The sequence below is a fragment of the Pan paniscus genome, chromosome 3, assembly GCF_029289425.2.
Source record: "Pan paniscus chromosome 3, NHGRI_mPanPan1-v2.0_pri, whole genome shotgun sequence".
NCBI lineage: Eukaryota > Metazoa > Chordata > Mammalia > Primates > Hominidae > Pan > Pan paniscus.
Window position 1 is genome coordinate 161,132,638 of NC_073252.2, and position 14,611 is coordinate 161,147,248.

Sequence of the window (14,611 nt, forward strand, 5' to 3'; positions counted from 1 at the left end):
TCAGAAAAAGCAAAAACAATATTGATTTTAATAAAATGTCCGCCCTTTTAAAATCAAACACATGTAATACTTTATCTGTATAATACATTGAAGTATGTCTTGTTCTTTAAAATATAGTTTCTCCAAATGATTCTGAGGCTCAATCATGATTACAAGATACATGAAATTAGGCACATTAACATGACACAACTATTCAGTAATCTTTACAGTGCATTATTTATAAGACGCCACAAGTCACACAGTTTATACAAGTTAAAATGGGCTATATGAAGTATTTGCAGTTTTTGTGTATTTTTCCCTGCTAGGTAAAGTGAATATTCCTTTAACATTGTACCTTGGTGTTACTTCCTTTGAAAGATGGACATTGAAAGTTAAAAATCAGTCACTATATAGGCACTGCTGTATGGAAAACGCATTTTGTGTTTCTACATATTGTAAGCGGAAATGCCTTTTGAGTACATATTTATGCCAGAAAGCTTGACAAACACTGAACAGTCTGTAAAAAAAATGGAAAATCTCTTGACCATCAATTCAAATAAATATAATTTAACTATTTGCAGCAATACTAATTTACTTTATTAAATTAATTACTCTGAAATGCTCTTGTTGTCAGGTACCAAAATGGTTTTGAAGTTAGGGAGCTGCTTTCTGTCTTCATTCTTATGGGTGCCCCAATTCTCCATAATATTTGCAGCTGAGAAGTATGTCTTTTTATTCATTTTTAAATTTTCATTTAAGTGACAATCAGTTGGGAGCAAATTAAATCCTCCCTTAAGGTGAAAAAAAAAAAAAAAAAAAAACCACCAAAACACAGAAACCTCAAACCACTTCTGAATGACTTCAGACTATCTTTCAGCTCCTGAATGCTGCTTTTGCATACTGTTACTATTGTAACACACTAAAATGATGCCTATCATAAAATAAGGATGGCCCAATCTGTTGACAATCTAATCTAATCTAGTCAAGATGACCCAATCTAATGACCGTATTGGATGGCAAGTACTTCTGAAGTCAGTTAATAGTAATACTTTAAAGAAATTTCATTCCAATAAGTACAGTATAAAAGTCTTTATATTATATGCATAAATTCACAAAAAGCACTTCAAAGATGTCTGGTCAAAACTATTTCCAGAAGACCCCAAAGCCCACACCTTTTGTTCCAAATGTAATTATGACAACTACAACAAAAGCAGTAAAAAGCAAGACAAGAAAATCTTAGTCATTTTCAAATGATTTCAACCCCATTCCTTGGGAGAACAGGTAATCAAAGTATGTTGCAGGTTGTGCTTGTTTTTAAACAGATGTCATCCAGGACCATAGGCTATAAGTAGTTTCAGATTTTTTCATTATCATCATTGTTGATTTTTTTAAATGCGACTGGGCTTGCTTGCTTCAAAGAAGTTTTGGAAACATCTGTGTGCATGGTGGACATGGCTATTGTTTCATAATCATCATCCCGAGACCGGAAATCACAAAAGTTGAAGAAGAACTGCAAGTCTCTCTGGAAGTTTTTGTTCAGGAACCCATAAAATATGGGGTTGACACAAGTGGATATCATTGCTGTGAGGTGGCAGAGCAGGAATAACAGATTGTGGTTGCAGGTAGCAATGATCTGATGATTCCAATCAAACACAGTGTTAAAGATGGTAAGAGGGAGCCAGCAGACTGCAAACGCTACCACAATGGAGAGCAGCATGATATTGATTCTTTTGGTTTCACTGGACCTGTACTTATTGTCTCTCATCTTGTCCATCATGTTGTTTCTCCTTTTTAGGCGTATATATATCTACGGAAGAAAAAAGTTTAAATAGAAACACTCATTTGATGAGGAATTCTGTGTAAAGAAGGTAAAAATGGAAATGATAGAAAAAAAGTTTTCTTACCTTGAAGTAGCAAATAAATATAAAACAAAGTGGACCAAAATACTGCAGCACCAAGAGGAGAGTGGTATAAGACAACCTATGAGAGTCCGATGGAAATTGATCAAAGCACACGTATTTGTCTTTGTACGCATCAAGTGTTACATTTTGGAATGGCTCATCAGTCATTACTTGGTAGATCAGGAAAGGCAAAGAAGAAGCCACAGCAAGGACCCAAATCACAGCAATACCTACATAAGCATGTCTATTATTTGGTCTCCACCCTCGAGGGTTGATTATCAGCTGATGTCGTTCCACAGCAATGAGAACCAGAGAGAAAATGGACACAGTGATTGAAACACATTGCACAAAAGGATTCAACTTACACATCGCCTCACCAAAGACCCAGTGGTCCATTAATGTGTAGACAAATGTAAAGGGGAGACACATGATGGCAACAAGCAAGTCTGAGAAGGAAAGGTTCACAATCAGGATGTTGGTAACATTTCTCATCTCCTTTTGTTTCAAGATGATTATGATCAAGGCCAGGTTTCCAGAGACACCAAGAATGATCACAGCTCCATAAGCAAGAGCTAAGGTAAATATCATGGCCAAGGGCAGATGACAATCATCATTTTCAAAAGCCAGAAGCTGGGCATTCTTCTCTGAGAAATTAGAGTGGACTGAATGATTTTCAACCTGGGAAAATAATGTTGAATTCATTTTGATTGGTTTGGTTGTTATAGATTATTTTAGACAAATGGACAGTATGTTTCTTCAAAGCAGGTCAACTGTTCAGCTTATTCTTATTCCCCATATTGGAATCCATTTACCAAAATTATTCTGAATTCTTCATTCCCTTGAACTGAACAATCTGTAAAGAGAAAATGACCAATTGCATTACTAATTTTATTGAGGGCAGTCAAAATGACTTCTGACTCACAGAACTCTTTAAAGTGAAAACACTGAAATAAATAAACAAAATGTAATCTTGTAAACATTTTTCTAAAATAGCAGAAATGGTGAAAACATACTGAATAAAGAAAAAATAAAATTTTTAATTAGACTTGCTTACAGAACAAGTCTTAGTAAAACATAATGGTCTATAAGTTAGTAAGGAATATAAATATTATGCCCCAAGTCTTACATAAACAGTAATAACAGCACATTCCTAAACATTGTAAGAATATGAATGTATAAAAACCACTTAATGCACAGATTAAAACATAAGAAAAATAAACAAACAAAGCAAAAGAAAATAAATTACCTAATTCTTCCATATGCTATAGAAATGGAAGAATTAGTGTCAAGGTCAAGTTGTAGCAATAGCTCCACCATACATACACTGGACTGCTTTTTAGGGCAGATGTTATTCAGCATGAACATATTCAACAAAAGATGATCACTACAGTGAAACATCAAAAAACTTTGCCATGAATGACTATTGAGAGACTAGACAATGTTTAATCCGGAAAATACTTAGTAGGAATGGTACAGGTGTCTTCTCGTATTTTAATGGGTAGCATGTAGAACACAGCGTTGAGCTTAGAATGTTACATCTAATTCTATGTACGAGTTAAAAGTAGGACCAAGAGGTGCACATTATTTTTTTAATCACATCATTGTGAGGAACAAAAGTTTAATAAAATGGAATTATTTGCCTGCAAATCTAGCAAGTGTTCCATACACAAATTTTATAATCACCATATGAAAGACCATTTCAGAGAGTTTCTATCTTGTGTGGGAGATTCTAACTTTAAGAGTCTGTTATTTTATTAATATGTTAGAAGCTTTCAAGGATTTCTAAGGTATTATTTATGTAAATATCTTCCCTACCCACCAGACTATATGTGTGCCCAATGCAAGGATCTAGATTTTAATTGTAATTTTGATTTTTCACAGCATTTTGTGATACATTTTTCTCTTATTAACAACACAAATCACAGACTTGTAGAGGTTTAAAAAGTTTGAAACTATTTTAAAAACTCCTTTTCAAAAATAAGTCTGATATTCCCTAGATTACTAAGTAAATATGTGAGATGGAGTTTCTTATGTTAATTAACAGGCCATCATGCTTGTATTAAGAAACTGAATTTCATTCTTTTCTTTCTTAAATAAGACCAATAAAGAAAATCATGCAGAGTTACTTCCATTGAAAGAAAGATAAAAAACTTAATGAACAAGAAATGCATTTGCCTTTTACTTAATGCCTCTAATAAACCTTTCCTTTAATTTTTGTGCTTTCTAGAACATGAGGTTTTTTTTTTATTATGAAACCATGATTCGGCCTTAAAAACTTAAGAAGAATAAAGTAAGAGTTGCTACAATGAAGTCAGAATGAAACTATTAAAGAATGGTAATGGAATGATTTCAGGTATGAGTGTTATTAGAAACGTGGCTCTCTCTTTCTCTATGCATCAACCTGTAATGACTCCCTAATACTTATGTGATAACCACACTTTGTCTCTCAAGAATTCCAAAGGCAGAGAGAATGATCAGTGATTGTCAGAGTTTGAAAAAACTCTCAAAAGAGCAGTAATAACTTCAAATTATTTGGAAATCTCTTATTTTAAGAATTCAAGAAAATTTATCATCATATTTCCTATTTAAGTTGCTATAGAGATATTTAACATGACATCAATTAATTATAAGTTTCCCTTCATTATTTGAAGTAAAACTAGCAGAGTAGGGAAAAGCTTTTTATCCTTGTCACCAAGTACCAACAGGTGAATGAGGACCCTGGTTTGAGACACATGAGAGACAGAATACTAAGTACATTCCCCAGCCTGACACATTAAGACCTCTGCATTATACCTCTTGTCCACACTTTACTCTAATAATCCCAATGTGAATACACTGCTCTAGGCAGGTGAGTCTGTTCACAGTCTACCAAATATAGCTCTGCGTCTCCACCTCTGCCATTCCTCTTGCTGGGTGTTCTCTCTCTCCCACCACCAATCCAAACTCTACCCATCTTTCAAAGCACCATTTAGTCCCTAGAATCCTTAGTTGGCTCCTCTCATTTTTAATATAACATCTTTGAGGTAGGCATTGTGCATACTTCATAGTACCTTGCAAGTATTAGATTTAGAATAAAACTGTGTTGACTGATATAACTGATGCATGGTTGGAATAGTAGGTTCCTGGGTAAATTAATTCTAACATCAATAGCTCAATTCCATCATAGTCCTTGAACAGGCAAAATGTATGCTAATCACAACAGCCGTACTCCTAGGTCATGTATATAGGGGAAAATGTTACACTTTATATAAAAAAATTATTTTTGAAAGAAAATTTATTCATTCAACAAATATTAATTAAACATTTATTTTGTGTTAGGCATGGTTTTACTGGAGATAATGTGACCTTCTCACTGAGTTTCTAGTCTTGTGGGCAGAGAAAGACAAGAAAAAAATTAGTAGAAGATATAGTATGCTAGATGATAATAAATATTATGAAGTAAAACAAAGCAAGAAAGAGGGACTGGGGCCGGGCGAGGTGGCTCACACCTGTAATCCCAACATTTCGGGAGGCCAAGGCGGATCACCTGAAGTCAAGAGTTTGAGATCAGCCTGGCAAACATGGTGAAACCTTGTCTCTACTAAAAATACAAAAATCAGCCAGGTGGAGTGGAGCACACCTGTAGTCCCAGCTACTCGGGAGGCTGTGGCAGGAGAATTGCTTGAACCTGGGAGGCAGAGGTTGCAGTGAGCCAAGATCAGGCCACCGCACTCCAGCCTGGGTGACAGAGCAAGACTCCGTCTCAAAAAAAAAAAAATAAAAGAAAGAGAAACTGGGATTAGCGGGAGCTGCAATTTATTACTTGACTGTAAAAGATGGCCTCTGACTGTCTGAGAAGAAGGCATGTAAGTTAAGACCTGAGAGGAGTGGTGAGTAGGGAAGCTACGCAAGTATCTCAGGGATTGCATCCCATATGGAAAGAACAAAAATCCCTAAGGCCCATGTGTAACTGGTGTGCTAAGTAGCAGTAAGAAGTAGGATAAATAAGGGAGGGACTCTTAGGAAATTAATTGGGAAGGCTAAAGAGGGGGGTACAGACTGTAGAGCCTTTTTTTTTTTTTTTATGGTCTATGCCTATAATCCTGAGAGAGCTGGGGAGCCTCTGGAGAGTCTTTGGCAAAGGTGTGAAGTTTTATGACTTTTGATTTAAAATTACTATTCTAGCTGCTGTTTTCAACACACTCAAGGGAAGAGAAGAAATGGGGAGATTCATTTGAAAGCTAGTGCAATAATTTTGGCGAGAAATAATAGGGACAGAGACCAAGATGTATACCATGGAGAAAAAGAAACAGAAATATTCTATCCACTGACTGATTTTGGCAAAAATGAATACATATAAGAATTCACAGAGACATTAAATTATTGCAAAGTACAGGCTACAAACATAGCTTTCTTACAGATGAGTTCAGGTAAGCGTACTGAAGCTCTAGCCTGATACCTTTGAAATTGTATTTAATAGGCATGCCCAATGAGGAAGCATTTTTCTTACTAGGTAGAAGTTAATTTAGCTATAGAGAAAATGAAAAGTGTATTTTTTTAAGGTGTTTTCAAGCCTGTTTTACTAAGTGCACATTTGATAGTTATTCCAGTTGTGTAAACCAATTCTGCATTGGATAAATGTGTATTTTCAGTTTACCTTAGTGTAATTTCAAGAAAGAATAACTGTCAGAAAATAACAATACTAAGAGAGAATTTACACACTTTATCTTTGCAAAAGAAAATAATTTGATATTTACTATTCTAATATAATTTGTAAAATAAGCTATGCAACTGCAGAAACTGCAAAAATTAAAGACTGTTAAATCTCAGTGTAGCTGCCATGTGCATATAGAGACAAAACAGACATTACATACATCACCAGTTGGCAAATTAGCCCCCTTGCAGAGGGAAATTTCTTCTTCTTTCTTTCCAATTAGAATGCTGGCCTTTCATTGCTTGCTCTTCGCAGTGCTGTTACTACTTGAAAATACAGCTCCCTGATCATAACCTGCTGCAGATAAATTTTTTCAAATACTCAGGATTGGCTGGCTGTTCACCTCACTTGTGTTGGAAAAGAAATGTCAGCCTTGTTACATACAGCCTCCCAAAGTTACTGCTAGCTTATCTAAATGAATTACATAATTCTCTGCTCCTTCCTTGCTGGGGAGGGCTTGTTCAACAGACTGCTGCCTTAAGACAATAAAGACTAATAAAGTAGTAGTCACGGAAGAGCACTCGGTCTAGTCCTGGGCGGGGAACCTGGTCGGGTTAGCTTTCTGCTCCCTCGCTTGCTTCGCCAGAGAGCCGGCCCAGGGTCGAGAACAAACAGCTACTGCTTTTCTGTTCCAGACCTGACAGACAAGCTCCACATGTCCCCTGCCTGTGTGTGCCATCCCGCCCGTCATGCTTTCTCATAGGATGGGGAGTGGGGGAAGCAATGCGTGCTCTGTGTGTGTGTGAGTGTGAGTGTGTGTACATGGAAACACACTCTCTTTTGCTCCTCTCCCCTAGGTTTTTCCTGTGCTCCAGAAGTTATCAAACAACGAAATGGGAAATGGGACATGTTCAGTCAAAATTCCTGTTGGCACGCTTACCCACCCACCTTTTTCATATTGCGTAACTAGGTGAATCGCCCGAAATTTACTCCATTCCTGACTCCCTACTACACACACACACACACACACACACACTCTCTCTCTCTCTCTGTCTCTCTCTCTCTCCCATCAAAAAACCTTTCTACCAGTGATAAGAGACTGGCAAAAGAGAAAAGATATAAACAACCAAAAACAAGCAGATCCCAAACCGAAGTCAATTCTCTCTCTTTGGCCCAACATCAGACCTTAAAACATTCTCATCTCTCCAGTCTACCTGGGAACCAACGGCACACCCTATCAAGACACCTCCACCTCCTGTCCATTCCCAATCTCCTAACCCAGCCACGTTCCATCATTACTTTTCTAAAAGAAAGAGCTAAAGAGTTCCCTGATTAGAACTCCGATGATTAAAAGCTTCGGGTGTCTATCGGGGCGCAGCGCCACACTCGAAGCGCCCGGTACTGCGGTGCGCGGCTCGACTGCAGCCGAGACGCGCGGAACCCGCAAGTGGGGGTGGGTTTGCGCGCTGGGGTCCGCGCCGAGGGCTACTCCCACCTCCGCCAGCTCCCAGCCCGACACCTGCCGCGGGACCCATGCGTCGTTGGGCGACGCGCCAAGCCCACCCTTCTCCGGCTCATCCCAGCCAGTTACTCCGCGAAAACTCCTGTGCGGCCAGATCCAGCGCCTCCAGCCAGCTCAAGACACGTAAGGAAAATGAGCGGGTGTGGGATAGGCGAACTCGGGCGCCTTCCCAGTGCCTCGGCCTTTTAAAGAGAACCGGGGTAGAGGAAAACTTGGATCCCCATCCAGAAATTCCCCGGGAGCAGGTGGTGGGAAAGCCCGAACTCCGCGTAAGGTACCCTCTCCTTTCACCCGCGTCGGCCCCATACCCTTCGGCAGGATCCCGCGAACGGTCCGGTGATTTGGAGCAACCTGCCACCTGCCTGCACTGGAGACCCCACCTTAGTCCCCCAGAGCCAGTTTCGGACACTCGCATCGTTTTTCTTCCCCTCTCATCCTTCACCTTGTCAATGAGAGATTTCGCAGAAGTCTCTGGAAAGGCATAAACTCGCAACTTACCCTCTTTGGAATTTGTCTTTTTCGCTCCTGCTTATTAAAGAAGGAAGGGTGGGAATGGAAGGGAGCAGAGTGGGGAAGATCCGCTGGTATTTCTCCTGCTCAGATCCTAAAGATTGATGAAGCTAGGAAGAGACGCCTCCTTAAAGCCGAACTCCACCTCATCCCGGATCACGTGACGGCGTCCCGCGAGTAGCGCCTGAGGCTCCCCCAACCCCACAAACACCTCACAAAGGTGCACACCTCGGGGAAGCATTGCCTAGGAATTTTGGAAAGAAAAGCAATCCAACAGAAGCCACACATTATTCGACACAGACGCCCCGCGCAGGGGAAAGGAAGCCCTAATCCCCACAGTCCTCGACTCCGGGGAAGGCAGGGCAGTTTCCCGAGGCTTGAAAAAGTCGGTGCCACTGTGCTTTTCTTTGTTTGCAGGTCAGTGCCATCTTGTGGTCGAAGTCATACCCGGCTGGAGAGCTCGAGCGCCAGCCCAAACCAGGAATCAAAGGGCTCGCTGGGAAACATGAAATTCGCCACAATAATGGCACTAATATTTTCTTTTGCTTTCTTTTGTGACGCTCAAATCACTCTCACGCCAGTGCCGAGAATTTGTTTTCCTCACTTTATAAGTGAACAAAGAGAAGACCTTTAAAAAGTCAAAGCAGTCAATCGGCCCTCCTTTCTTTGGCCCACTGAGAAAATGCATTAAGTCAGATTTGTTCTCAGCGCTTAGCTGCTTTTTAGTTTTTTTAGGGGAGAACCATGAGCTGAATATTTCCCTGGTGGTCGAAAAGAGTCAATGCAATTTTCTCGGTGATTAGTACTACAGTACTGAACATTATGAAGAAAAAAATAGAATGTACACCGAGTACGTTGAAGGCGGCCAAACCCATCATGGTGCCCGATGATTCAGGCCAATTACTGACACACTGACCTTAGATGTTTTACCTGATTCTATTCTAGTTTCAAAAGTCAAAGTTGTAAACACACACACACACAAATTATGTAGACGATGAACTGATGCAAATGAGTAGAACTTCTTCCAAATAAAATTGTTAAAAATAAGAAGTCTTTCTAATAAAGATACAGGGCACTGCCCAGAGAATTTATAAAGATTTCATTAGAAAACAATTCTAATGGCAGTCTTTCTTCTAATTAAAATCAAAATAAAATTCCAAGACAAGTGGACTCATCTGAACTTTATACTGTTAAAAAACGTTTTCTTTTTCTGATTGTTAGGCTGAATAAACATATTTAAGGTTCAGTATAAGCTCATTTATATAGATAGTGATGAACACAATCTCTGGATGTTTTTCCAAGAAAGCTTTCCAAAATATGTGTCACTAGACATATTTTTATATAGTTGGAAAGGCATTGTAATTAAGAATTAAAATGTCATGATTATGTAATGATTGTACTATTAGTGTATAACAACAGATATAAGCATACATATAAAAATCTCTAATGGTTAAGCAGAGTGAAATGACAACAGATTCATTTATACACACACACACATATACACACACATACTTTTTTTTTTAACCAAGGCACAATAATTTTTACCAAGGCACAACTTAGGAATTTCAACTCTTTCAGGGAAGAAGAACTAATATTCATTCAGGTTTCTATGCATCCTCTGTCTACTCTATTGCCTTAAGTCACATTCTGTTCTTAGAAGGAAGTTTTCCCCATGGTTTTGATCATCAAATTGGCTATCTTTAGCCTGCTATAAGAATTACAAATGAAGTAATTTAATTCTCTACTAAGAATATATTTTTATGTAGAAACTTTTATTATGTCAGCAAATATTTTGGACTTGAGAATATAATTTGGACTCAGGTACTATGCTTTCTCTATTTCCCAAGAATACTAATGAAGGCATGTCTGCCAGAGGTCTGAACTATTATGGCCATTGTATTTTATCATTTTATTAACTCAATTTTTATGAAGTGTTCTCCCTAAGGAAAATTTGTGAAACTGCATTCTTGAGTTATTAATGTCAGATACCAATCTTTGAAAGATCATTAGTCTCAAGGATTCTTTTCTATGACAACTTTATGATACAAAGAGAAGTTCTGAAATACTCAACAGTGGCTGGGGGCGGTGGCTCACGCCTGTAATCCCAGCACTTTTGGAGGCCTAGGCAGGTGGATCATGAGGTCAGGAGTTCGAGACCAGGCTGGCCAACATAGTGAAACCCCGTCTCTACTAAAAATACAAAAATTAGCCAGGTGTGGTGGTGCGCATCTGTAATCCCAGCTACTCAGGAGGCTGAGGCACGAGGATTGCTTGAACCCAAGAGGCAGAAGTTGCAGTGAGCCGAGATCGCACCACTGCACTCCAGCCTGGGCAACAGAGCAAGACTCTGTTTTGGAAAAAAAAGAAATGCTCAACAGCAAAATTATATAATTCTTTAGGAATACCATTTACTAGGATTCTTTCCAATGTGAAAAATAGAGAAATTAGACATGGTCCAATGGCCAAACACAACATAAAATTCTCCAATAATGTGATCTTATAGAAGATTTAAAATATGCAAAGTAGTTTGAATTTCTTAGAAAATACTTATTAAAGAGTTTCCTCATTCTAATTTTAAGATCATATATTTTTCTACTCTTCAGTGAATAATCAGCTGCCTACTTTCCTATCTGGGATTCAAACTAGATAAAACTTCATCTTTGCTAGGGAGAATTTTTTCTTTAATTCTGTGTATTTCTTTCTGTAGTTTCATAACAGCCTGACCTATAAACCAAGGGGAATTATGTTAATGGCCTAATCTCATATTCTCTTGAACAACAGTCTTGCTCTGTGATATAAACTGAGGGATAGGATCTACTCATTAAATTTCTGTTTATCTAAGTTTTGTATTCTAAACAATGGAACAAACTTATGGCCTGGCTCAGCCTTTAAATTCCATGATTCAGTAACTGCTTAAATAAAAGTGTGACAGTATGCTTGCTACTGGAATTGAAACACACTAATTACTAGTCTTCTGAGGAATTTCTGCTACAAGAGTTAAAGTTTCTGAAATGCTATCAGGCCTTGATACAGGTAAATTACCATGAATTGTCACTCAGAAGAAACTTAATAGGCATTAATACTACACGAGAAAACTGAAATGTATATGACATTGATAAGGGGGTAATTCCATGGGGGTAGAACTATGATGAAGCATGTCAGTGAATCAGTTCATATTCTATGAATTGATTTTGTGTCAGGATTTTCCTTCTTTCTGTGACTTACCTGCTGCATTTCTTTGGATCTTTGATGCCCAAGAATGTAAGCCACAATTTTATTTTATGGACCACCAAGAAAAAGCTTTCAGTAAAGCAATGGCATACCATCAATAGCAAATGAATATTAAAATATTAAAATGCTTTTTAAGCCCACATATTAAAGCCAATGAAATATAGTTGGTAAAGAGTTTTGACTTAATCAGCACAATCAAAAATAGTCAGTACAATCATTTTATTCATCTGACTTTTGGAGAGCATTAACTACCAGAAAAAAAGTGATGATTAATTTAGTTAAAAATGTGAGTATACAAGTGCACAGACAATTCAATGATCTCCTTTGTGCAGAAAACACGCAATACTATTTGTGGATTTTCTCTTGATCTTGATTTGAAATGTGAATGCCTTTCAGTAAAGTTCTCATTTTGTTACATGGGCTGCATATTTCGGGGCATTTTTTAAAACTCTGTCACAATAAGGCTCTAGACAAGTAGGATCTTAAAATTTAGTAAATAGCCAAATCTTTTTCTGCATGCCTCATACTTTCAGATACCCTTTAGACATTCAAAAAAAAGTGTAATGTTATATTACAAAACCATAACATTATGTTTTTACTATATGATATATGAAAGGAGCTTTGCCACTGTTACTATTATTGTTTTTAATAATTATTATTACTATTCCCTTCATATCTTCTTTTGAAGAGACAAAATAAAAATAGCTGGCAAAAAGAATAAGTATGAATGCCACCACAACAGCTCTCATCATCTGTGACAAACATCTCTACTTGGTCGTCTTGCCCCTGACTCCCGCTCCCCAAAATCTCAAGCTTGGTATTAGACTTTCTCACAGCACAACACTTCAGGTGGCCAATGTCAATAGATCAGACTTTGCCTATGAAGAAAAGCTATGAAGGTATAATTTTTTCTAAAGAAAGGAGAAAGTTAGACTGGGTGCAGTGGCTCATGCCTGTAATCTCAGCACTTTGGGAGGCCGAGGCGGGTGGGTCACCTGAGGTCAGGAGTTCGAGACCAGCCTGGCCAACATGGTGAAACCCTGTCTCTACTAAAAATATAAAAAGCAGCCAGACATGGTGGCATGTGCCTGTAATTCCAGCTACTTGGGAGGCTGAAGCAGGAGAATCACTTGAATCCGGGAGGCAGAGGTTGCAGTGAGCTGAGATTGGACCACTGCATTCCAGCCTGGGCAACAGAGTGATACTCCATCTCTAAATAAATAAAGAAATAAATAGGAGAAAGTGTTTTTTTTTTTTGTACACCTACATAATAGCACAAGCAGGTGCATGCAAAAATGGCATGAAATGTTCTGAGGCATCATTTTGCTAAGGTAAGTATCCTCCTTTCATTCCTTTGTTTGAGGTCTAGCTATTGCTTCCTTTCCCCAGATACAAATACATCTAGAAAGAGTACACACATCTAAGGATGGTCAATGGTATAATATGACCCATCTGATCTTATGAGATTGTTTAGCTGCCACTCTCCGCTAGCATAGCATGTAGGTTAAAGCTCAACCGTGCAGATTATTGCAACTACAAATTCAAAACCTTCACTGAGCCTTAAATATTACCCAGAAATGCCTTGGCTTGGGTGATTACCAATCTCTCTCCTTTTAGAAGCTATTTTGAAATTCCACCCCTCTCCCAGCCTCCTACCTCATACCCTCAGTCTCAACGGACTCCTCCTTTTTGGGATAATTAAACGCCATAGGGTATTTACCCCCTAACTTTCAAGTCCCTCCTTTTGGCAATAGTTCTCCAACCCAGCTGTTTCAACCCCAGGCTTTGAGTCAGCCTGTCCCGCTGAGGTTTCCCAGCTGAGGCCCCAAGCACCATGTGACAGACAAGCCATCTCACTCCGCTCCTCTGAGGTGCTGTCCCACCACGCAGTCCATAAGCATAAAATCCATGAGTTGTATTCCACTAAGTTTGAGGAAGGTTTATTAAACAACAATAAAATAACTATAATACCTGTTTAGTCAAAAATTCACTTTTCTTAGCTTAGGACTAAAATAAAGACCAAAACAAAATTGCTCATCTCTTTCTCATAGTAACTCCCTTACTGGAGTCACATCTTCCCTAGCTGCTTCTCTTTCCTGGCAAGCTTCTTTGAGGATAAGGTACATATACAACAGTCACCTCATTTTTTCCTCAAATATGACCCACCTGAAACTGTTTCTGCCCAGGACACTAATGATCAAAGCCAATGAACACAATTCAGACTTTCTTGTATTTGTTCTTTATGTAGCAATGGACTCAACTGAGCATCCACTGTTTCTGGAATCTTTTTTTCCTTTGACTTCACCAACTCCACACTTCAGGCTTTTATTCATTGGCTGTTGCTCAGTCATCTCTCCCAAGATCTACTATTTCCATCTACTTCTTAGGCTTTTTTTTCCCTCTAGGATCCTGTTATGTAGATGGGTGAGAGCTGGCCCATGGGTGATGGCCTAAAATGGTCCCCATACTGTTTGCTTCTTCACAGCAGGCTAAGGCCCTTAGCCCAAAGCCTGTCAGCACCACCTCAAAATCTCACGCATCTAATTGCTCTAAATATAGTCAAAAATAAATTAATTTTAGCCCATTTAGAGCCTACCTTCTTAAATGCCCCATGAAACTCCACCCAACATCTGCTAACGATACATAAGACAAATCTTGTAGCTGTGAAAGACACCAAACCACAGCTCCCTTCAGAGGACTCTGACCCAGAGGCTCCCCAGTTTGTTGCTGAGTGACATCACCCACACATGTAAGTCTCCTCTCTACTTTCCCCTTCTGCCCCTTCTAGGTGGTACCCCACATCATTGTCTCTAGAAGTTCTCTTGCTAGGAGGGA

The 14,611-nt window shown here is 38.8% G+C and overlaps 1 protein-coding gene across 3 annotated transcripts in view; it reads right to left on the reverse strand.

Annotated features, from left to right (window-relative positions):
* The window catches only part of NPY1R (neuropeptide Y receptor Y1), a 20,909-nt gene continuing 6,298 nt past the window's right edge, over nucleotides 1–14,611 (reverse strand). The window contains exons 1-3 of one of the 3 annotated variants that reach the window (XM_003822529.7): nucleotides 8,534–13,549; nucleotides 1,884–2,733; nucleotides 1–1,786 (exon numbers count right to left, since the gene is read on the reverse strand). In XM_003822529.7, the coding sequence (XP_003822577.1) occupies nucleotides 1,334–1,786; nucleotides 1,884–2,582 (1,152 nt within the window). In that variant the 5' untranslated portion in view covers nucleotides 2,583–2,733; nucleotides 8,534–13,549 and the 3' untranslated portion in view covers nucleotides 1–1,333. Of the gene's footprint in view, nucleotides 1,787–1,883; nucleotides 2,734–6,733; nucleotides 6,869–8,533; nucleotides 13,550–14,611 lie in introns of those variants that run through there. The other 2 variants (XM_034959361.3, XM_008976128.6) reach the window with 2 other exon arrangements.